This window comes from Caloenas nicobarica, chromosome 4 (assembly GCF_036013445.1).
Source record: "Caloenas nicobarica isolate bCalNic1 chromosome 4, bCalNic1.hap1, whole genome shotgun sequence".
NCBI lineage: Eukaryota > Metazoa > Chordata > Aves > Columbiformes > Columbidae > Caloenas > Caloenas nicobarica.
Window position 1 is genome coordinate 2,300,437 of NC_088248.1, and position 26,187 is coordinate 2,326,623.

At 38.3% G+C, this 26,187-nt stretch overlaps 1 protein-coding gene across 1 annotated transcript in view; it reads left to right on the forward strand.

Annotated features, from left to right (window-relative positions):
• Nucleotides 1-21,475, forward strand: part of CCSER1 (coiled-coil serine rich protein 1) — a 441,008-nt gene extending 419,533 nt beyond the window's left edge. Inside the window, exon 10 of the mRNA XM_065634301.1 lies at nucleotides 20,996-21,475. Within this exon, the coding sequence (XP_065490373.1) occupies nucleotides 20,996-21,475 (480 nt within the window). The remainder of the gene's footprint in view (nucleotides 1-20,995) is intronic.
• The last annotated feature ends 4,712 nt before the right edge of the window (nucleotides 21,476-26,187 follow it).

Consider the following 26,187-nt stretch of genomic DNA (forward strand, 5'->3'; position numbering starts at 1 on the left):
CACTCTTTTTCTGGTTTGTTTAGCCATAAAAGTAAATAAACCACTGAACATATAACACTGAGGAGAGAAAAAGCACCAGTTGCTAGTGGAATGAAAAAAAAAAAAAGTTCTGAAAATTCTTAGCTATCTTGCCAGTAGGAATATGAAAATGTTCATCACATTTGAAGAACTGACATAACCATAGCAGCTTGACTCTGTCATTGTCGGTGTTTATCCCATAAAACGTATCAGCTCACAGGTGACATCTTGTCTATGTAACCTGTGTGTACGATGAATTTTCTCCTTTGGGTCCTTGTCAGCTGCTCGCAAGATCGTCTGCCTCTCTGCATAGTAGGGGAGTGAGCACGTATTCCTCTGGATAAAAACACACCTCACACAGAACATCCAAACAAGATAAGGAGAAAACCTTAATTTATATAATCCAGTACAAATCGCCATGTCCGTGACTGACTTCTTTAGCGATAGTATTAGCTAAGATATTAAAGGAAAAACAACTTCATACAAATGAAGAGGACTACAGCAATACTTAGAGTAATACAGCCAGTGATAAAACTAATTCATACGTAGCATGATGATCTGTATGGATAGTATTAATCGCTTTTATCGTCCTATTTCTTGTTTGATTCGTTAAGGTGGCATGTTTAGTTGCAGCTCTGAGCAGTCACAGATGGCTGGGTATGAAATGTGGGGTGGAAATTCAAGGGGTTTTCCACAGATGTGAAACAAAGGAGTATCTCTGGAGAATCATGTTTCAGTTGTTAAACAATTGTTGCTTTCATTTTTTTTTCTTTTTTTTAACCTCATTCTGCTGGTAGTATGAGGTTTTGTGGGGTCACATATTTCTCTTGCCTTTGTCCCATGTACCTGAAGTGTAATCTTAATGCAGAAAACTCTACCTCTTTGGTCCTGAAACAAGGAAAATCTGGAGCTGGAGTCTAATATTCTGTTTACGCCAAATAACACCTTACTCAATATGTGGTCTCATTTAATTTAATGACACTCATTGAGACAGTAAAGAAGTTCAAAATTACTGTAAAAGGATTTTACATAAGGGAGGAGAGGTATAATAAAATTGTTATTGGTCTATGAATGATCTCGAACAATAAAAGACAATTCCTATGGTGGTGGTTAAAAACAACAGTAAATGAAGACAGCTTTGAATATAATAATTTAGAATTTATTTTGGACCATGAACAATAAGTCACATTAGTAGTAATTCATGTCTTTGCTGTTATGGGCCACTAAAACAGTCTATCTTTTTATGTATTTATTTCCAGTAAGAAATAGAAGTCAATATGCCACATATGTTGGTGATAAAAGTATAAAATTTGAAAAAGGGAGGTTTGGCTTTAATAGGCTTTATGACAGAACAGATGGATTTGATTCATTATTGCATGAATCTTTAAAAAGCCTCTAGTCTTCAGACCAATTATAAGGTATAGCTGCCATATAAGACAAGTCATAGTTCTGTTAGGTGAACGAAATCAAAAAGATGTTTCTGAGCTTTTTCCTCGCTTTCCGTCATGGTTTTTCCTCTTCTTTCTTTCGTGAGCACCATTTATTCTTGGCTTTGTTGGTGTTCTTGGTTTACAGGAGAGGAGGAAGCATATGAAGTTACACTTTTATGTCGAAGGTGGCGGAAAATCACTTTTCTTCCAAAAGCAACCTGGAGTAGTTACACAAATCAGCTTAGAGGAGATTTACAGCTACAGAAAATCCTCGTATCATAGAGCTAACCCAACCAGGGCAATTTAGACAGGGGCTTGTTGCAATGCCCAACTGTTTCTAATTAATCATGCTGTGCTAGTTCCAAACTGCAGGGGTTGCAAGCGCTGCAGGTTTGCTTATTAATACTTGCTAAGTCTTGTGTGGCTTTTCTCCACCAAGCTGCAGTGGAATGGATGCCAGAAAAGCTGATCAAAAAGTCTATAGTCAAGGAATTATATGCTAAAAGAGAAGTAAATAAATAAACAAAGGCAGAAAATGATGGCAAAGATTTTACTGGTTTACCATTCAAGCATACAAGGTATTGGTGTTCATCTCCTTCGAGGGAACGATTGCAAGTTATGCATTTAGAATGAGCCGAACTTCAATTACGCACATCAGAATTCTGAACTCATCAAGACAAAAGCTTGCCACTAAAATTAAAACCAAATGAAATGAACATCTCTCATCCCCTCTCCTTTTCCCCACTCTTTAGACCCTTCCCGCTTTGATTTTGTTGTTGTTGTTGTTTTTCTCTCAATGTTCAATATCAACAATACTTCCCTTCTGGATCCCAAAATGTTATTCTCCACATTACGCAGATCATGAAAAAGCAAGTGCGGAGCTCTAGATGCACGTTTGATAGTTCTTGCTAAAAATAGGTGGTCTCTATGGCAATATTTCACAGTGCCCTTGAAGGTGAAATTCAGTTTTGCTAAGCAGAAGTCTTTCAGCAAAAATGATGGATCTCACTTCCGTAAGGAGATTGCTATTGTCAAAGCTGTACATTCAAAAAGTCTAAAGAATTCAGAGAAGTATAGCTTTTAAAAAGTCAGGAACTAGACAAACTCTTCTCCTAGAAACTGTTGTATGTTACTGTTTTGTTACCTTGATATTATTCTTTGCCTCCTTTTATTCAGCTCTACAAAACTGCATAGTTTGATTTTCTTAATTTATTACAAAGATCTTTATGGACTGTCTAATCTATAATAGAAATGAAACACTGAAACACCTTTCCTTACCACTTCAAGAGCTGCTTGTGTTTTTAGAAGGCGTCTCGATATTGACAACCCGTATACGGAACTTGTTGGCCTTTTGCCTGTCTAATCAGAAGCAATTTTAATGTTATCTGATCCAGTTCTGTTATCATGAGTCACAGAAATGCAAGTTTAACTGCAAGACTGGAACTTTGTTTACTTTAATGCAGCAATTATTTATCTACTTGTTGCACTGTGGCAATATCAAACCAAACCTAATTTTGAAGATTCACAGAGGTCTTATGATGCATAAAGCCACAGAGGTGATGGCTAAAAGGTTTATTTATTCTTTCCTGATTTTAGAGCAGGTAATATCCAACAGGAAGAATAAAGAAAATGTGAGCATAGGACATGAGATTTTAAAGAAGGATCTTTGCAGAAGTACAGGTATCATTCAAAAGATTATCAGATTAAAGGGAGGAAAGAGGAGGAGTACAAAAAAGATTTGTAGATATGAAGTTTAAAATAACTTGAATGATTGACTTGGAACAAAAAATACGTGTAAAAAACTCCTGTTATATCAGCAACACCAATATGAAAATGTGTTACCTGCAGTCCATTAAATCACCAGACTGAAATGCCATGTTCGGTTTGCTGGTGCAGCACAGGGTAACATCAGTCTTACAACAGGAACGTGAGAAATTTCCAAATGGTACTAAAATGCAAAAAGGCTCTAAATCTAGGATACGTTAATTTTATCAGCGTTTTTTTGCTCTAATAAAATCGTCTAATGCCTGTGATGCTGCCAACCAATGAACATCGTAAGAATAAGAGAAAATGCTTCTGACAACAGTTCAGCGTACTCAATTCATATGTCTTTTGGAGCCCTTATACCGCTATTTGTCATTCTATGGTATAGCCTTCAATAAAATTTGGCAGGCTAACCTCGTTCTTACGTATAAGACCATTTAACATAGTGGACATATACCGTGGAGAAGTAGGAACCCTTCTTTCAGCAAATGACACCACAAGGCTAAGGTAAAACACTCGTTTTGCGCAATGTATGAATAGAACACGTATCGCGTTATAATGTTGGTCTTTGTGAATTCTGTGATACTTTCCTAAGAGTAACCAGGGAGTTAGAAACTTTGAGAAAGCCCTAAGATCCATGTGTATGGTTTTCAGTGTCACGTCACATCACTACCTGGTGTATCAGACATCAGAAGCAGTCTGTATTTGCATATGGCCCTGCTATACTGAATTAATTTAGCAAAAGCTTGCCTTGAGAATTTGTCTAGTCCTGCCATTAATGAAATTTCTCGAGTATGTGCTATTTCAGTGATTATGAAGCCCTATAAAATCATATAAAAACTGTTTAAATCAAATGTGTCAAGCTAATGTGAATTAATTGTTCTATATTAGCATCTATTTTAGCTCCATTTTGCACGAGCATTATATGATTGGATGCTGTGGTAGGGAAATGTATTAGATGTTGTGATGGGACTTATCAGGAGAATATTAGAACCTGCAAAGATAATTTGCAATTATGATCCTGTTATTTCTTTGTCTTAGAAATAAAAATAAAAAGAATCTATAGCCAAGGTCTGTTTAGAAAGGTCATTTTTTGCAGAGGATCAGAAAGCCGCTCATTAGAATGAGGAGCTACCAGAGCACCATGAGAATGACTTTGTCTGTTAATGAAAAAGTCATCGCTTGATTTTCCTGGGTCTAGGTTGAAAAAGAGACCTTAAAATGAATTTTACCTGAGTTCATTCTTTTCTGTGTCCCATGCTTGACACATGTTCTGAACGTGAGTATTGACAGAACAGGTCGTCGATATTTACAAAAATCCACATCAGAGGGTAGCGAGAGGGAATTCATTTACTTTCTCTGTGGATGTTGCATCTCTTCCCTGAAGCGCTTCACATCCCAAGAGGGTTTTCCTCGCCATTATGAATCATTTTCATATCCACTGAACCTGCTTGTCAGATTAAGAATAAAAAATATATTTTTAAGGCAACAAATCTGGAAAACAAAGGCCTGTGCACAATACGTTGCTGCAAGACTTTCTTCTACGAGTATGAGGAAAAAACCCACTAAGTCAGGAATGGAAGGCTGATGAGAGGCTTATTTGTTCTTTTATTTTTCACACTGATAAAGGAAGAAAACCGTGAAGTTTCAAATGCTCCTATCAAACCTGAAAGATATTAATTTGTTGGTTGGGGTGCTAAAAATACACTTCAGGTTGTACTGAATGACTCTGGTAATAAATCTGTAGGCGATGTAGTTCTGTGAAATATAGTTTGAAAACACTTCTAAAGGAATTGTTTCGTGCTAGTAGTCTGCTCATTTTTTGATTTTGAAGAGTGTACTACGAGTCAGTCCCTTCTCTGAGTGTTATTACTGTGTTCAAGTAAAAGAAATAGACTTTATAGACACCAAAAAATATATCTCATTATTCACTGCAAGTGATCAAGATACCCCGTGAAGATCAGCTTTTAGCATATTTTTGTGCATCATGTAAATAGAAAAGCTATGCAAAGTGTATTCGTTGATGGCTTTATGAACACAGAGATGAAAAACAGTTCTCTTCAACCATTAACACTTAATAAATTTTCCATTTATGTGCTTCCCCTTTCCTTCTTCCCTCCCTCCTTCCTTCCCCCAGTGAGAATATTGAAGTTTGTGTGGTACGCTATAGATTTTTGCCCTTGTCCTGTCTCTGCCCAGCATTTTCTGCCCTTTCTTAAATAGCTAAAATGAAATTTGTCATCTGGTGAAAAGCATAAAACCTGGGGATTGCTGATTCCAGGATGAATGTTCCCTAGTTAAACTGTAGAACGCAATGTAATGTAGTCTTTACTAATGCTTTGTTAGTAATGCATTATTATAAGATTGAAAATAGAAAATAAGTGTACATTGATCATTTCATTACACAGCCGTAAGCGAACTGGGACTTCTGTTTCTTGTGAGGTTTTGTGAACAAGATCGTTACAGAATATTGATTAGTTATGAGAATTACAATACCTTTCTCATTACTGCTTGACTGAACAAAATTAAGAAAATAGCAAAGTAAGTAGCTGTAAGTTATAATCTATCTTGATGTTCCCTTGAAAATACAGAGGTGGTGTTTCAATGTTCCCCCTGGCAAATTTGAACCATAATGTTAAACTGGAAATGTGAATATTGCTTTTCATAACGACTATTAGGAGTGATATATGGGCTCAAAGCTCTCGGTTTTGAAGAAGTTTGGATCTAGATTTAATTTGGACTCCCACAAGATGATAGGTTTGCAGCTTTATGCAGGAAAAGTTTAGACAAACTCTGCCATTAAAATCCACATTGTTTTCTTTTGAAGACTATTGACCACACTGCTGCACAACAGCCTTAGGAACAGAATGAGACACTTTGTGCACTTGCTGAGAAAGAAATTGGGTGAAAATATTCTGTGGTTTTTTTAGAAATAAAGCTTAAAATATTATCTATGATGCAATGTATGGTATAATGCTAACTAAATTAGTATATCATAAAACATATGACGTTTTTAATATACATCAAAAAATAACTTAAATCATATGGATCTGCAGTTTGTTATGGGACTACTACCACGTTTGAGTTTTTAGTCTACATTTTTCCTTTGTTTTGTTACTATTTCCAGCATTTTGTAGTCTTGGCAGTTTCAAAAAGCCAAATTTCTGCTTTAAATTAGTTGTCGATTTTAATGCTAATTAATTTCATGGCTTCAAGAAAGAAACGGGTGGCTTTTGATTCTTGGTTGTAAGAGAAAATGTTGCGCACAGGGAGCCGGTCATAAGCCACAGCAATCTGAACAGCTCCCCATCCCTGTGATGGGGTGACAAAGAATCGGCGGCTGAGATTGTCGTTATTCGGGCAACGAATAATTGCAGCCTTAGGATGGGCAGTTCTTTGCAGCTTTTACCCTACCTTGGTTGCACCAACAGAAGAGTTTTAAGATCTGAAATAACTAGAGTTGTCTAATTTTAAAGGCATAATAATATGCAAAAACCTCCTGCATTGTGTCCTGAATTTTAATATTGTTTTTAACGAAACTATTTTTTCCATATAAACGATGGCAAACTGTGCTGTAAAATTAGATAACTTCAACAATTTTCAGTGAAATGGTGATCCCAAGTTTATATTGAGAGTACAATAGATGATCGTCTTTTACGTCGTACACAATATTTTCCTTTCCCGTTGCGGTCTGTGATGAACGAGAAGGAAGAAACAAAGACCACAGAATTAGAGCAACCCACTGGGGTCCTGACCCCAAAGCCCAGTGAAATCGAGTTTTTCCCATTCATTTCAATAAGGACTGAATTAGGTTGAATGTGACCAAGCAGCTTCATGAATAAATTTAAGAAAAAAGGAAATATTACAAATTAATTAGCTACCTTTTTTAAAATTTAGTTTTATTAAAACAACAACAGGAAATAATAAGATTAAAAAAGCCTGTTTACTTAAATACTCAATGGGAATTAGTCTCTAAACTCAATTCAAATGCTACATCATTACATTTTATTGAGGCTTTTCAAAAGACTGAAGACCACGATCTCCCTTTGAGAAAGGGTCAGCCAGAATTACACACACTTACTGAAATTGCAAACGGCCCTTTACAGTTCCTCCAGACATTTTTTTTAAGGATTACTGCAAAACTCCAATTTAGAGCATTCTTATGACAAAGCTCAAACCTCACTGATTAGAGAAATCTTTTGAGCTTTTTCTACTTCTATGTAATGAATTTTAGTGAGGATATGATTTCCATTGAAATTCAGTCTGCTGTTCTGCCACACGATAACGATACGTTTTGGGAAGAATACCGGAGCTTAATTTGAAGGGAGGAATGATATTTTTCCAGGTAAGCACTCAGTCTGACTTGAGATATATCACCACAGGATCAGAGTAGCAGGATGAGCTTCTCTTTTAAAAAGTCTAATATATTAATATAGTATTAAGGAGCCTTCTTTCCGGTGGAGACCTAATGTGCTCTGGAACTCCCTGCACACTAAAAAATTCAGAAATGAATCCCAATGACTAAGGACATAATTCGGAGCTCTCTAAAGCTAGTGGGTCGGTTTATAAATTCCTTGGTAAGAAACTACTGAGTTATATCATTTAAGGGCCGAACTGGAGCCTAAGAATTGGCTTAAGAATTTTACATAATTGCACCTGAAAATAAAAATTAGATTCTTTCTAGGTATCTTTTGAAGTTAATGTATGTGGTAACCAGCAATGCTGGGGAGGGAGGGCAGAAGTGAATGATTTCACATAGGAAAGCCATCCTGATTGAATGAGGAGACAGTAAAACTAGCTATGAATTTACATGCATCATTGAAAGAAGGAGAGGGGGACATGGAAGGAATTTTTAAAAAGGGGAGAAAACAAAGATAACCAGAAATTTGAAGGAGGATTTAAAATGTTTTTAAGAAATCTGTGCAGACCACTGATGGAATTAGACACGGACTTCAGAGAGCTTTAATTTAGGTCTCAAACAGGGTTATCAGGAAACTCATAGCTTAAATATGTGGCATTAAAATAAGCCCGTAGGATTGTTTTGGAAACAATATGTGCAATGGATGTAGGGATATATGTATGGAATACATATACAATTGCTCCTAACAGCCTCAGGGAAACATTCTGCTGCCTTTTGTGCAGAGTTGGGAGACCTGAGGCACAAAGGATTTTTGTATTGTGGCACCTTCTCCATTGCAGTGTCTGAGCTTCCACCGTAACGCAGAATGTGGGAGGTGAATGAGGATCTCTGCTTAAAAGCTCAAAAATGATTGTGTGCTTAATGATCTGCCTTAAAATACACTCTGGTGAACATGTCTGCCTCTAAAATCTGAACGTATACATTTCTGTATATATAATGAAAAGCAAAAATAATTTTTTCCTTCTAAATTATCTGATGTGCTATCTCTAAAGCCAGAGACAATAAATTCTCACTTGATACTTCTGGGAGTTTTGCAGCTCTCGTATTTTCCTGTTGCTCAAAAGATATCATAAGGGAAAATAAAAAACAAAAAAAAGGTGCCTTTTAAGTGTGTTCCTTAAAGCCTCAAACCTTCAGTAAGAGTCATGTAGGTATATGCTTGACTACAGAAATAGATCCACCAAGCAACTGCTCTTTGTAAGCAGGTAGCACGAATGTATACAAAAGACTTAAATCCTTGCTAAGCTATATTGTCAGGGATAAAATGTTCTGGAGACGTTACAAGGGCTCTGTACAAAACAGAGGTTCACCTGAAAGTCACAGCTAGAATTCAGCTTCTGTACAGCTTTATTTCAGCATCTGCTATCATTTGGTTAAATTCAAAAACTCCTCCCAGAAATCTGTAAAGAAAGGTTTAACTATTAAAAAGACTTCGTCTGGGTCATTACATCACCTGCTTGTGAGTAATGTGGATAAGTAAAAAAAAAATAGTATCTTCACTCTCAAGATAGAACTATTGAAGTAATTCAAAGTTGTAAAATTTTTGAAAAAGCATTTTTAACGTATGTAACAGGATAGAGAAGTAATGCTTTATTTGTCCTATATTGAATAGCATGTCTGAGAATAACATTCAAGGTGGTGTACAATCATCTCATACAGAATCTGTCACCTTTTAAAAATAAGAAAATGCCTGCCACACCAGAACAGGTGGAATTGAAGCGTTACGGTATGAGAGTGCATTAATAATTTCATTATCTTTCTTGTAATAACAAAAGATGCAACTTTGATTGGCTCTGTGTAAAAGAGAGTATCTGTTTCAGAGAGTGAAGGGGAGGGAACTGTGTTTTCCTGGACTGGAATCTAGAAAACCTGAGTCAGTCTTGGGGTTGAAAGATCCTTGCGTAAAATTCGGAAGTCATCAATCCTCTGTTGGTCATTTGCCTATAAGCTTTTCTCCCTTGATTGTCATAAGAATAATTGTATTAATATTTGCGAAATGATCATATAAAGGGGGGTTGTGCTCCATATTGGCTACCATAGCAGTGGACATTTTATTTGGTGTCATTTTCAAAAACGTGGTTCCCAAGAGAAATATTCCGCAGAGAGCCCCAGCTAATGTTCTGTGGAAGTCATACCCTGCTTTTTAGGTGATTCCCTAAAATGTAGACATCCCGCTGCTTCACGTTGGAGAAGGAAACAATAACAACCACAGTTAAACATATCAATATGTCTGAATAGAGACACAGCTGTTAAATACAGCCCACTTCTGAAATAGGCTTTGGAGAATACTGTATATTTGCTATAATTCACAGGCAAAACATTTGACATAATTGTTTCTAATGCCACACCTCTATAAATTATCATATTCTCATATCTAATTTCCTTGTCTTCCCTGGCAATTTGTAAGGACTGGAAATGATCTATAATTAGCAAACTCTACTAAGAATACCTAGTTAAAGGCTTTGCTGACACTGTACAAATGGAGAGTAGCACAGATTTTTCTTTTATATGTCTTTTTCTGATCTAGGATTTTGCGGGCTAAAAAGTCAAGCTGTTGTTGCTTTCTACTAGTAATAGCAATAAATGTTAAGAATGATGTGAAAATAGCTTAGCAAATTACAATATATTTTTTCCCCAAGAGAATGAAATAAAGTATAATAGATATTGTTTATGGCATTGTGGACCAGTTAGATTTAGTGTGCTTTTTACTTCGTGTCTGCACTGGCTATATAAATAAAAAATGGTCGGATGCAGCCAGTACATCATGTCAACATCTCTAGCAACATTATGGGAATAATTATGGGACATCTACATTTTGATGAGGCCATAGACACAAGCCCAAACACGTGCACGTATACGTGTGGATTAAGTCTGATGTGACCTGTTCTTATGTTTCTTGGGGGTGAGGAACTTGTGGTGGCGTTTGTGGGGTTTGTTTCGGTTTTTTCAGTGCCTTTTTTTTAATCTTTTTCCTTTCTGCTTTTTGACATCTATGCAAGTTCTTTCATTCTCTATATTCGTGAGACGACTTATAGGCAACATTGTTTGAAAAGTATTTAATATTAAAAGCTCTGTTGAAAGAAATAGAAATATTTTCATTAAATAGGATCTTAAATAATAATTGATTTTTTTTCTGTGTAAATAGATACTAAACATAGAGAAAAGTTTCTGTGTTTGCACTCTAGGTATGATTTTAAATTTTATTTTCCTTTATGTGGAAGAACAAACCTGCTTGGTCTTATTTTAAGCTGATATTGTGAGATTTAAATCCTAAATAAAGCTTAGTGCCTATTCTAAGGTAAAATGAATTTAAAAAAAAATATTAGATGCCCTTGTCAGAGCTTTCAAGACACAATGGTTTAATATTAATGGGAACTTGTAATGAGACTTTTGGGTTACAGATTCCAGTAAACGATGTATGTTGAACTTAGAGCCTAAATTTTGTTAAATCCACCACTAAGATTTCAAAGCAATGCTGCTCCATCTTGAAATGAAAGGCGTTAAGCGTGGACTATTTTTCAGTGTAAAAAATTCTGTAGAGAAAGGAGAACATACATTGGCCAAGCTTGCAGAAAGGGTATAACTCCGGTTTTAATAATCTGCTCCTCTTCTGGCCCTAGTGTTCGAATTCTTTGAAGCTCGGGGCAGGAGCGTTTCTTTGCAGCCTGGCACTCGGGCACATTCAGCGTTTTCTGTTGGCGTTATTCTACATATTGTCACTGTGACTGTTCGACAAATTGATTTTTGGCATAGAAGCAACTGCTGGAAGTTGCTCTTCCTTGAAGCTGCACCTCCAGGAAAATAAGCGAGTGAAAAAGAGAAGGAGGAGGACGAGAAAGATGAAACTGCTTGAGTGGAATTTTCTCAGAGCGGCAACATACAGCAAAATAAGAAACAACTGCTTGTGGTAAAAAACAAAACAGGGAGGGGGGCTGCGGCCTGTGTTGCAGGGTTGCAGTAATTGGGGTTTGTGTCCCGTTTGCGTGTCCTCCTGAGGTTACTGGTGGCTCCGCATTCCATTGCTCCGCCGGGTGCTGGGAAGTGTCATCCTGGAGCTACCCTGGCTGCAGCAAATTAGATACGTTGGGACGAATATGCTCAGTTGTGCTCCAGTGCCCAAGAAATACTTGATTCATCATTTTTACTCCTGATTGATACGGAAAGGTTCGTGAATTGGGGTTTTCAGTGTTTCTGCTTGATGTTCCTAATGAGGCGGGTGCTTTTTCAGCAAGGATAGCAGTATAGGCACGCATGGAATCAGCGCGCTTGCATTTACTCTAGGACAATCCGCTTAATCTGTGTTTCCACAGCCAAGGAAGGATTTTACTTTGGGACCAGAGCAAAGAACTGCCAAACTAGTGGCTAAGAATCTTCCAGATCACAACAGGGGTTGTTTGAGAGGCTGGCGGGTGGATGACATGCACTAGCTGGATGCCCGGAGGCAGCAGAGTGGATGTGCGCCCTGAATTATAACTGTTCCCTGCAAGGTTTCTGAAAGCGAGAGCAGGGCTCTGCCAGTGGCTGAGAGGCGGAAATCCAGAGGTGAGAGAAGCAGCGTGTGTTATGTCCCCTCCTAAACAACCGTCACCAAGGATGCGTTGTAAGCGTAGCCTACACAGCCTGCCTCCGATGTGCTGTTGGGGTATTTTGAGGAGTTGTGTGTGCTTTATAGGCTTTTATGAGTTGGTGGATGTCAGTCAAACGAGAGGCTATCTTTTATCATTCCCCGGGGTGTGTGTGTACGCGTTGGCCTCCTTCATGAATTTCAAACATTGCCTGTCTTTTATCTTTGAGGGCGTAGTGAATTGGAGTGTCTGGTCTGTTGCCTTAGACAGCTTTGTTGTCAATGCGTGAGGTTTTGTTATCCTGCTTCTGGGGCTCTTGTGAGTTTTAAGCATGGTGCGTTTGTAGCTACCTTGGCTGATTTTTTAGCCAATTTAAGCGTTCGGGCCTCTCGTCCAATAGGCAGGTTCTTTGCCTGTAGATTACGTTTAATGTATCTTTTTTAGATAAATCACAGTTGTAAAACAGCACTGTTTTGGCTGATGGGGGAAAGCACTAAGAACATTTGCAACACTAACGCTCCAAAACAGAGGAGTTCAGCTTTGTGAGGATCTGGGCTTCCAGCAGAAAGCCTGATGGTCGGGTCAGAGATCCCTCGTGTCGAGAGTGGCTCGAGAACTATTTGTTGCTGGAGCAGCATGGCTGCAAACCAGCGCCTCAGCTGGTCAAAGGACTCACCTCCTAGAAAAATCGTTTTCCTTGACAGATTTAGCTGTAAGCTCTTCTGCTTTTACTTAGCACCAGTGCAGTGGGTCAAGAGACTTCGGAGCTTCATCCTTGCTGATAGAGTGTCGATAGAAAGAGAAAGTAGAAAGCGAGTTGCAGGCTTTGTGGGTATTGAACTTCCCTGGCTTCATCCTGTTACGCCTTTTTTTTTTCTCGCCTGTGCTTTTACTCTAATCTCAGACTAGATAAACACCTTCACAGAATCGGAGTGGTTGAGGTTGGCAGGTCATCGTGTCCAATTACCCTGCTCAGGCAGGGCCACCTTGAGCCAGTTGCCTGGGACTATGTCCAGATGGCTTTTGACAGCTTTTTCTATGGATGGAGACTCCAAAGCCTCCCTGAGCAGCCTGTGCCAGTGCTCAGCTACCCTCACAGTGAAAAGTTGTTTCCTGATGTTCAGAGGGAACGTCCTGTGTTGCAGCTCGCACCCATCACCTCTGGTCCTGTCCCTGGGTACCACTGAAAAGAGCCTGGCTGTGTCCTCTTGCACCCTCCCTTCAGGTGTTTATACACATCGATGAGATCGCCTGAGCCTCCTCTGTGCTCCACAGTCCCGGCTCTCTCAGCCTTTCCATACGAAAGAGATGCTTTCATCACTTCATCCTTGGGGCCCTTCGTTGAACTCTCTCCAGCATGTCCGTATCTCACTTGCAGAAGTGGAGCCAGCACTCCAGGTGTGGCCCACCTGCTCAAAACAGCACACGAAAGCCGGTCGAAGTTTTCCTAGTGGATTCAAGAAGACCATGATTTCACTTAAACCGTTCAGAATTTACGAGTTCCATTGAAATGATGTTTAATGAAATGGGATGGCAAACAGCAGAGGTTGAGTTGAGCTGATGTTTCTGTCACAGGAAGCCTAAAACTCTCAACCATTTTAGCAGCTATTATGCAGCAACTGGTAAGTCAGCAATACTACGTTAATGTAGAGCTTAAAAGCTCATAAACCCAAGTGAACAAATAATCTATTACTTTTTTTTCAAGTGAGAGACCCATAGGATGGTCTATAAAGAAAAGAAAATGTCAACTCTTACATTTACAGAGAAAGGGTATGCTGCAACAGGCAGCCGGTAAATGCTTCCCTATATGCATTAGTACAGAAAGTTCCAGGTAGAATATGAACTAAATATTGCTAACCTTCCCTAGGCTAGCCAAATGAATAGAAAAGAAGAACCAATAAGGTATTTCAGCGTTTTTGCCAAAAGTTTTGATGTTGGCTCACCTGGAAGGAGGGACAAAATAAGAAACTTCAGCAGGAGTCTATTTATACTTCTGTTTCATTTTGTTCATTTTTGTTTCCTAAGTTTGTGTAATATAGTTTAGCTAAAGGAAATAACTCCAAACCCAACCAGCACTTTTTGAAAATACTGCTTCTAAGACAACCGTGTCCTGGTATCTTATCTTACTGAATACATAATCATATGAATTTCATTTTACATACTGAATTTCTGGTACTATGGGATATCATGGTAGGTGACATTAGAGTAGGAAAATAAATAGCTGTATAATTAGAAACTTGGTAAAACCTAAACATGTATATAATAGCAGTTAGCTGTAAAAGGTAATTGCCACCTACAAGTCAGTTTTAATTCAGATGATCTACAGAGATGATAATCAGGTTTTGGTGAGCACATGTCAGGCCTGAGGCTAGAAATGGACTTCACAGCTTTCAGACAGCTGGTCATCAAAAAATAGGTAAGGCACAAGATGGAGATCTTTGAACAACTTAGTATGTCTACGTAGCACATCAAATGCTGTACAGAAATACTGGCTTGGCTTGCAAAGCCAGGATGCCAGTGTGAGCATAGCACTAATTGTCAGCTGAGCAGCACATGCCTTCAGAAGGGCTAATTAATACTCGTGCAGTTTTCATGCTTGTCATTCCACAGCAAGCTCCTTTCGTGTTTCCTCGGGCCCTTGGTGTCATAGTTCAGTGCTCACACTGTACCAGCTGTGGGCTTCTGAAGCGACCCTGGCGTTCGCATGGATCCGCTTCTCCGTTTTCTATCAGTTCGTTTTGCGTCAGTTATGCAAATGAGGCCCTTAAGTGTAGACGCCTATGACTTTCTACATGACTGTAGCTAAAAGCATGGTACAAGTGGCCCTTAATTCTTGTGTTGCACAGAGATGGCGAGACCCAGAGTGCTGGGTCCACGTGGTGCATACCCGGTCCCTTGAATGGAGCCTTAGAAGGTCCATGAGCAAGTCTGAGTTGGGCACCTTATTCTACACTCTGCTGCCCGTAACGAAGGGTGGAGTCTGTATAACGAGAGCTTAATGCAGATATTTTTCTTATCATTGGCTGCAATAGCTGTGATTACCTAAAGAAGCTGAGGGGGTAGGAGGTCGGTAACAAAAGATGCCAAAGGCATCAAGAGATCCAGAGGTGCTATGAGACCTGGGGGAGGCTGGGGAGCTGGTCTTTGCTAAATGCAGGATGTTTCCAAGATGGGGGATTTAGCAGATTTTTAAAATGGGGGTAAAAGTCTATTGCATCTTTCTTAGCGTTATGTTCACAGATTCAAAATCAGGGAAGTCCATCTGGTAAAAATGTCTTTTTCTGGATTGACTTTCTGGTTTTGGGGAAGTCTTAGATATGGACTCAGTAAAATCAGGTTTGTTATCTCACATGGTATGTCCTGCTGTTCTGTAGTCGTATCATTGAAAGAGCCACATTCCTTAGTACCTTTTGTTTTTCATTAGAATTTTAATAGTTATTTAGAATTTTAAGCCATAAGGTATAAGAAGGCGTATTCAATATCATCTAAATGAATTTTGTAGCAGTTTTGAAGAACATGACTAACACTGATGAACAGCTCCAAAGTTCCAGATGTTTAATTTGGAAGGCATGGTAAACAGCTGTAAAATGCAACATTTTTGATCAGCTTTACTAATGAGAAAAATCTTCTAGTTAAGACTTGAAATGCAGTATTGAGAATGCAGAGTAGTGATTTTACTGTAAGTTACAAGAGATTAATGGGAAATTCTTCACTGTTTTCTTCCTACTTTATAAAACCGTATTGCATCCTTTTACACCTGTTGCCTTAACTGCACGTTATTACTTACATAACTGAATTTTTTCGCGGATAATTCCGTGCTGTGAGAAGGTAAATCACTTATTTAAGGCCTCTGTGGGTTACTTATCACACTGTATTCACCGCTGCCATAAAATCCTTTTAGGACATGAGCTCACTACTCTAGTTGACTTATATTCCACTGGCCTGTTGGTTAAAAGGGCATTATGGGGAAGAAGCACGCATTTTTAGCATGTCATAGTTTTTACTTTCAGTGAGTAAATAAAGAGGTTGAAAGGCAGGAAGAGAAATGTTTCTGATTTATGTTGACTGCATTCATTTTGTAAGGGATGACAGCAGAGCTTGCAAATGGATCAGCAGCTGGTTCCTGCCCATAACGCGTTGATATTAGCCCATGCCTTATTTTGCCATGCTGGGCATTATTTCTTTCATGTGTCGCGTGTTGCCAGAAGGCAGCAGCAGTTGATCAATAGGTGCAGATCTGGGTTGTAAAAGCTACTCTCACGGTCCAGGTGCTGCTGAGATCAATGAGAGCGAGTGCTTTTTAAGAGACGTGAATGAAGAGCAATTACTTGCTGCAGCTAAATTACATTTGGTATTGGATCATCTCTAGCTGGAAGCTGGTAAGCACAAAAGCGAGGAGGTGTAGAAATTAGGGAGCTGACACAGTGACAGATGTGGGATGCCAAAGTACTGAGTTAACTTGTATTTTGGTAAATTAGATTTGCACTTATATAAACTGTCAGAACCGTGAAAGGCATCTGAAGGGATATAAATTCAAAAGCACGATGCAGGGCTTTATCATTTCCATCTTTCGAAGAAATATAGTGTTGTACCACCTTGTTTTGTTTCTGGAGTTCTTTATGTTGCTTTATATTTAATGAATTCGAGGCTAGGCTGCAAGCAGAGGAGGTTCTGCAGAAGGTGCTGCAGTCCGGCTGAGACCCGACGAGGGCCAAGTGAGCTTTACTGAGCTATATAGTTGATGCTACGTTGGAGAACACATTTTACATTCCTCATGTACTTGCAAACACAAAAATAATTATGTATTAGAATCCAGAAAGTCTTCAGGTTTCCGTCAGAATAATTACTCACTCTAGAGTGTGCTTCTATTAACAGCTCTGAAAGCAAAAACCCTTTGGGGTGGTAAGACCTCGTTCTTCAAATACACTGTCACTGGTCGCTTGTCAGCATGCACTGGGTACACTGGGGAGAGAATATTTAGTTTGGTTTTATTCTCTATGCCTGCTGTCAGAATGATGTATTTAAGAAAGTTGCTCTACTTGGAAGAATTACATTATAGGCATCTAAGACTCCCAGATGCCTCTGGGCACAGGCATCTTAAAAATCTGCACCCTTTTTGGAGTGTTTTTATAATTCATGTCTTTTTCTGTCATTTAAGATCAGTACTTTATCACAAGAGAGTCGGCAACAACATCCATTTTGGAATGTCCTGCAGCAGTATTGTCTTGTCATTAACGCTTGTCATGTTTCACTCATTGGGTTTGAAAATGGAAAATGATGAATGGCTGCAGTATTTTTTAATAACATGGCTCATTCTGGAGCTTTCTATAAGAGCAGTCAGTTTTCATTACTTTAAAGTGGGTCATTGAGAGGTTTTTGGGTTTTTTTCTTAATACAAGAAAACGTTGCCAGAATAACAGTCACAAAGAGAAACCCTTAAAAAAATTTATGGAAAAAATATTTTACGAATATTAAGTTCCCTTTTTTGGTTTGATCTTAATGTATTTAGCACCAGTGTGGAATAATCAAACCTAAAGTATTTGGACCTTTCTCATATTCGTGTACCTGTGATCATGATAAAAACCTATAAAAATTTTACAGCCAATCAGATTTTAATAGAAATCTTTTATGTATTTATTTATTTATTGGGAATAGACTCAAGCAAGAATACACGCGCTTTTTGTATGCGTTTAATCTGATCAGGAAATTAAAATCCAGATGTTTTTCTTAATTTTTAAGACATATTTGAAACAACAAAGGGGGCTTTTTCTCTTTCCCCTTCCCCTTCCCTTTCCCCTTCCCCTTCCCCTTCCCTTTCCCCTTCCCTTTCCCCTTCTTTTTTTCCTTTTCCCCTCTCCATACCTTCAAAATGGGCTACTTTTTGAAAGAAATTTCAGAGTCACATTTGCATCCTAACTTGCAGCCCTTCCCTGGGTCCGCAGCGAGGCAGAGCGTAGGGCGGCATTTGGGGATTTCTGGGGCGAGGAAGTTGTTGGTTGGAGCTGAGCTACTGCAGAAGCAAAGGGAAGGAGACGAATGGATGTTTTGCTTCACCAGCTGGCGGGTGGGCTCCTCGGAGCGCGGCCGCGCAGCGGTTTTGAGCAGCCCTGCAGCTGCTCCGGGCTGGGCCGCGACACGACTGGCGCGGAGCCACCTCCAGCTTTGGCCAAGGACTCGCGTCGGCAAACAGATGCGTTGGGATTGCGGCTTTGCTCGCTCGTGCCTGACGCTCGGAAAATGCCGTCGGCGCCTTAAAGTTTCGTTTCGCGTGAAGCTAAGAAATAGGTTTTTGTCCAAAGTATTTTTCTTGTTGGTGTTGCACGTGTGGTTTTTACTCTTGTGTATTTCATATGGGGATAGTTTTCTTACTCTGACCAGGAAAACTCAGTTGGACTACGTTCTTTCAAGCTAGACTATCTGAATTCAGCAAATAAACAACAACATATAATTATTTTCAATTCTGTGTGCTGTGATATTTATTAAAATGTTTGATAGCAAAATATAACTTGCATGAAATTCAAAGCAGCATTGGACTTTTTATTGACAATATTTTGGGGGGAGAGTAATGTCATTTGGGGAGGGGGGAAGGGAGAGGATTTCTTGTCGATTTTGACTCCCATCTGACCACTGTTCTCTCTTTTCCTGATTAGAAGCTATTTTTCAGTAATTTGTCATAGATAACAATGATAGTGTTGCTTTTTGGCGGTGTTTCTATTAAAATCTCTGTTCATTCCACGTCTAACTATGCATCTGATAGAACGAGTCTGTCTTTCCTTGTTAACCACCCGTGTCTTATTGCCGGAGATGCATTCAGACCAATGTCTTAGAATACTGATGGCATAATCTAAATTTCTGTTGATGTTTTAAAATCTAAGTAAATGAGCTCTTAATTTGTCACCACCTGGTATTTGTGTAATTGTTTAATACAAGGGGAATTTCAAGGAAGTTCTAGCTTCACAAAGCTAAAACTTTCCCTCACCACAAATATATTAATAAATATTTGATACATACACACACACAGTCTCTCCCCACTGGCCAACAAGAAGAATTAAATACTTTGGAGACCTACAAAACCAGCATGTATTTTCTAAAATAGAAATACTTCATGTAAAAGATCACCTTGATAATGAAGAGGAAATAAACACCAGAGTGCCAGATATTCAAAACAGAGCATTTCATCAAGATCAAGTTAAAAAAACCAATATAAAATGTTCTTAATACCTGGACTTCATACTGAGCAGTGTCTACACCATGGAAAGCTCTGAGGTGTTTTTATTAAAACAAGTATATACTGATCAGAATGCAGGATCAGTGTCTATTTTTCTGAGTGTCGGCAGGAGGTTATGATTCATCTTAAATATATTATAATGTTTTGCATCAGTTTAACATCCATTCCCAGACAAAAATTTGAGGTGAATAATCAAACTATAAGCACATAGAAGAAAATGAGATGAACAAGACCCAACACAGATTACGAATCAAATCAATTGCCAAACCAATCTAATTTCATTCAGTAGCACAGTAACAGGCCTTCTGGCTAGAAGAAAAGCTGGAGATGTCAGATTTCTTGCTTTTAGTAAGGCTTTTGATACTGTTTTATAAACATACTATGCAGACTGAATTAAACAAATACAGAGTAAACTGGAAAACTGGTCTTGGAAATTCTTACCAATGGCCCAATGTTAAAGAGAAGGCTATAGTAAGCAGGATTCTATAGAGTTCAATACTACTCATTTTCTGTCTGGATGACGGCCTAGAGACTATTCTTATTAAATTTGCAGCTTACATGAAGTTGGGCAGATGGAAAAAATGCTATTTATCTTGATACATTAGACAAAAGATCAGCAGAAAAATGATGAAATTCAACAGTAGCGAATGAGGAATTATGTCGTTGTGACAATAAACAGCTGAACAACTTAGTAATATTTTTGTAGAACTTCGGACTATTATGGACAAGCAGATGAGCATGAGTGAAAAATTTCATGCTGTTGCAAAATAAAATTACTAACTTCCTACTGGAGTGAATTAACAAGAAGCAGGTGAAGAAGTGCTGCTTTTGCTTCATGGTGACAGGGATTGTCTTAAGTACTATACTCTTGGGCCATCTCCTTCAGGAGCTTGTCATGTACAGATAAATTCCCCGTATTTAAACAAATACAGATGCATATATGCTCACACAGCATCAAAATGCTGGAATCCTTCTTACATTGTATTTTTTGCAGTCAGCTGACATGAAATTATTGCTCTGCTCTGGCAGAGATTTTGGCATGTATTTAAGTGTAAGGACACAACAAAGCACCTAGATCCAAGAGACAATGAAAACTGAGCGTGTTCTGAGCTTAACTGAGGCATGAAGATATTCATTAAAGATATTTTTTACATTTTGTAAGTATTTGAGAGTTTTAAGAGTTGAACTCTATGCAATCAAAATTCTTGGGTTTTTATCATATGAAATGCTTTTGAAAATCTGTTTACAATTCATGGAACCTTTTTATCCATTTATTGTGTTCTGAAAAAAATCTCCTTTGATATAAACTGTTTTTCTTAAGAAAATGCCCAGATAATTACCTATAATAAGCATTTTTCAATATTACTTTTGTTAAATATCACTGAACAATATTTCTGTTTTATTCTAGCAGCGCTTTGGGAGTTATACCAGCATTTGAGATTAATCTTTTATTTTAATCTGCCAGCCCCATGTGCTGTACATCTGTAGTGAGAAGTGGTTTAAATATTTTAGGCTGTTTTCCTACTCTGTTTTATTACCGATAATTTTTTCTTTTCCTTTGTTTCCCCAGGCTACATATCCAAACAGAACGGTGAGCCAAAATCTCAGCACAAGGGACAGAAAGTCAGCACATACTCCCACCGAGGACCCTTTTAGATACTCATTGGGCAACCAAGCCTATGAAAACAAGAGCTGCCAGCTGTCTGATTTGTGTCTGAGCAAGCTCCTCAAAGAGGGGGAGATCGTGGAAGTCATCAAGCATGCTAGAGGCACGTACGAACCCCTCGCTTCGGAGGTCACCCAGAACGGTTTGGCCACCGCGGCGCCGAGCACAGCAAAGCCAGCACCCAAGGTAGACATCTACCCGCTGTTCTCAGGAGCTCCAAAAGACCAAACGGCCGTCCCTCGGCAGCACACGCCGTTCACGGGGAGACTCGGGCAGCCGCCGAGGGGACCCATCTCTTTACACATGTACAGCAGAAAAAATGTTTTCCTCCACCACAACTTACACACGGCGGAGCTGCAGACTTTAGGTCAACAAGATGGGTGAAGAGGTGCTTGTGTTCTTGCCATGGAAGGAGAGCTGGTTCAAGAGGAACATAAGCTCAGGCTTCGGTTTTTATCTGCTGCTACTTCCACGTGGAAAAAAATAAAGTAAAACATTAATGTGGTCTGTAGGTTCTATACTTTCCTATCTGGGACTGTGGCAAAAGGATAAACTAGACTGTTAACAAACTAGGTTGGTTTGTCATGTAAAAGTCATCATGGGTATAATAAAGGGGGCCATTTGGCTGCCATTGCTAGTCCAGTATTGGCTAAATATATCTATTTTTTTTCTCTATAAGCCTCTATCATTCCCTGAAGGTCTAGAAGGTGGTCTTAAATAATATTGTGTATGTTTAATAATGTTACTGTTAAAGTAGACGTGAGGAATGAATAGATAAGTAATTAGTAAACCCTCTTGAATTTTATAGAAACTAGGGAAATAAGGAGTCAGAAATCTTTGAGGACCCTCTTTTTACACTTTTTTTTTTCCAAAACAGGGCAATTTGCTCACTTGTAGCAGTGTGTTCTGCTTCCTGCTCTATGTATTTTATGAATGCCTCATGCCACGGGTAGAGGAAGTGACTGATTTTCGTCTAACATCAAGGTTCATAGAGGCTCACAAGGTATTTAAGTCAGTAATTGGGTCCCAAACTGAGCAGGTCAGCTTGGTTCCTCAACCTTCCCTTCCCTTTTCCCACCTTTATTTAACTACATTTGTTCAAGTGGTTTTGTTCAATGAGAACGTGTCAAGTTGTGGTGATATTTGTGCTTTCCAGGCACTGGATCACTCACAACACAGTGTGACATTCTGTGCTAAGTAATGCATCATATAATTTCGTTTCATTTCACAAGCTAAAAATGGGCGAAAGAGAAATTGTCTTACTACCCCGTCCAAATTACCTGTGTAAGTCATAATTTCTGCAGACTGGATCATCTGCACTTAATGACCTGGTTTATACCAACTCAGTGGGTTTGCTAGTCCACACATATGACACACGAGTGAGATGAACCTGATGCTAATGAAATCATCTGATCACACCATGGAACTTAGAGACTTGTCAGTAACAAAAGGTCCTGTTTTCCCCTTTCAGAGGGCTTGGGAACAGGCATCTCACTCAAGGTATTCTAAACATGTGGCATATACCAAACATGACGCTTAGTTTACAGCCTCTCTGATGGAGGGTAACATATTTGAATGATAATAGGAAATATAGTTAGTTTATAAGTAATCTGGCACGTTTAAATGTGATTGAGGCAGATCTGAGACAAGTCACCTCTCTCTTTAACTGGTAATTAATAGCAAAAGGCAAGGGTGCAGCACATTCTCACACAAAGAAACAAACCAGTGTTACTTCACTGAAGTAGCACAGAATGAGAAATGAAGCTTCTGTAGCCACTAAAAATGCTGTAACTTTTAAAAGGTAAGTCATATAGGGCATATCAAATGAATTAATGATACAAATTTTACCTAGTGTTAAATACATCTGTGTAACTACTTAATATTCAGGTTAATACAAGGATTGGTTAGATTAAGAAAAAAATCAGACCGTGAGCTTGGCAGATATTCTCCAAAGCCATTTCAGCAGCTTAGACTTTCAAGATTCTATTTACTGAGGATTTTAATTTGGTTAGAGCAAATTTTATGACATTATCTGATGTTAAAGAGAGCAGGTTTTGTCTAAGTATTCTGCAGTGGTAATTTTTGGCATCCAGAGCTGGATACATAAGAATCAAGAGATACATTTGCCAAACATCTTCGCGTTTGTGTGTGCGTTGCTACTGCCAAAACAGAATATGCAAAAATTGCAAACACAGCTTGACCGAATTAACTAGTGGTGTCCAAGACTCCCAGTCCTGCATTAAAACTCAGAGTTTAAAAGTCTACCAAAAAAGCAAAAAATAGTAGTAAGAGAATTTCACTACTCAGAATCAAGTTTTGATCTGAGCAATGTCCTAAGGTTATGGCAGATTGCAAGGACAAGTGGTTCTTACTAACAAGACATTTCAGTCTTGCTCGCCTCAAGAGTTGATGTATGCAATTGTATTTCAGATCTGTAAATAAACTAACGTACACTGTAATCAAGGATTTTCTTTTTCCAGGATACAAATGCACTATACTACATTTAAAAAAAAAAATACAAACCCAAAAAACTCTTCAATTTTAACTGTATTCTAACATTTTAACAATGCACTGTGTCTATAGTTGTTTTTTTCCTGGAAAAATGGACTTTTGGATTACATTTTATTAAAAAAATATCCGTCAATACATTTCAAAAAGAACATTTTAAATGCTACTATTTTCTTGAAGAATCTTTTATAAAGCTGAAACAAAAAAAGAAAAAAAATAACTGGAGAAAACACTTCAATTAAACTGAGGGATATTTTTAAAATGTCATCTTGAAGCTGTTTTGTATCAGTATTTTCAGCATTGTTATCTGTAATACTAAGTGTAAATCTCACCCAGAGAAGGGTATTGGCCACATGTTAATGTACAGTACAGCGGTAACTGTAAAACAGAGGTCCTCGATCCTCTTGTGTATATAGTAAAACATAAAGCAACAGCATGTGGACATTCAGTGAATCGATTCCTTTGTACTAAAAATCTCTAGTTTTTTAAGAGTTCCATGTATAAAGTTATTTATACATTTCTCCAAGGCTGTACATATCCAAAGACATGACACCAGTGGGAAAAGGCACTTCTTATTTTTTCCATGGATGTACCTTTTTTTCCTGTTTTTATATGTTACTGTACAACAACTCTGATATTTCTACTGAAAATTGCTTCTTGTTACTTGCATATCTTTTGGGTCGATAGGGGGCATTTTAAGGAGGAGGAAATCCCCAAAGAAAAGCTGTTTCCATTTGAAGCAGTGTCCCATTTTTTGAAAAGAAGCATTAGATCCATGCCCTAAATATTTTTTAGTAATTTAATAGAACTACACCTGAAATGTTATATCATCTCTAGACTTATCTTTCCCTTACTAGAGTGGTTTTATGTAATGTATTTAGGCTATTTAGCAGCATCCAAAAGCATCCTATAACATAAATTTCTGCCACCTTTTAAATACAGGCCGATGATCTATACATAAAATGAAACAGCTGGAATAGTTTCCTTTTCTTTTTTAATCCAGACCCTTACATTTTTTACTTTTCATCCCAAAATACATCCACAGAAATTAAGGGCTTTCCTTATGTGTCTTATTTTCTGGAAATTTTGAAAGATATTATATCCAGATTAAGATGTTCGTGTGAGGTTTGCAGAAGCATTTGAAAGGTTACCCTGAGACATTCATGTTTGTCCTACAAGTTCATGGCAGTCACTGCGTAAAAATGGAGGTTTTTTCCCTTTCCTAAAAGCCAGTTCGGAAGCAGTGATTTTTGTCTGCGCTAAAGGGTTCAGTTTAAACTGTTAAATACACAGTGTACTCTGCGAACTAATAAAATAGCCTATTTACAAATCAGTACAGTGGTTTATATGACACAATGTCGTGCCAGGTCTCCACCGGTTGGATGAGCACACCATTGATTTCAGGTAGACTGTACTAAATCACCCGATGAATGGGATTGTGGCCTTCACTCTAGGTAGTCTCAGTTTATGAATAGCAAATTTCTGAAATCAGAAATCTTTACGGAAAAGACAAGAAAATATATGACCTAGCAAAAATGTCACATCACAATCTACAGCAAATGTACCTTTTTTTTCCCCTTCATGTTCAAAAGCAAAATAATCTCTGCAAAACTCTTCCTACATCTACGTAGGTCAGAAATGAAGTCCAGTAGAGCAACAGTGACCTCTAACAGAACTTTGAGATAGATACGTGGAGCAAAAAAATCCAGAGGAGTCTTCTTATATATATTTGTAATTGTTCAAAAGCATCAGTTCTGTGTCTGAGCACATTAATGAAATATGTCTTGTAGCTTCTTTTCTTCCACTCTACTGATGGTTTTTGTCTGGAGGAGAATTTGCTGTTTGAAGCTTCTACCAGATAAGGTAGGCAGCACAGAGTGAGAAAGTACGGCGAAAATAACGGTGGAAGTCTTCTCCCAGCTTGGAGAAACACATGGCTTCATTTCCAGGAGGTATTTTGGTGTTCTCCAGTCAGCAAGAAGTTGACAGAGATCTCTCAGGAGAAGAATATGTTCAAATCATGCAGGCCACGACTGCCTTTGAACACAGTTTACCCTCATGTGTCTTATGCAAGACACTTCTAAGATCATTTGGAAATTTCGGCAGCTGCAGAACGCTATCTTGCTGACATTTTTTTTAAAGATAAAAATGCCATGTGCTGGTTTTAACCTAGTAAACTCTTTCTGTTTGGATCGTGCTTCCTCACTGATGATCTGAACAGCTTGCGCGAGCGTATCCACTCTGATGCATATGCTACTACCTCCTTATTGTATAAAAAATAGCACTGATCCGTTCTCTGTGAGGGGCCTGAGATTTGCAGTCTAGGGCAACTACCTGGATTTAATTATCTTCTTCTTTAAGCATCTTCTGTTGTTGCAAAGTTAATAGTAAAGGAACTTATTGAAATATTTTGGAAATGTTTTGTTGTTATTAATTTTTTTTAAAATATACCTAAAATATCTCTCCGTATCTAAAGGGGGGGAAAAGTACTTTTACCAGCATAAATTTCCTATAAATCTGAGATTCTCTGTAACCACAGCTGTCACTTGCATTTTGTACAGCCATGAAATATTTTTGGACTTGCCTTT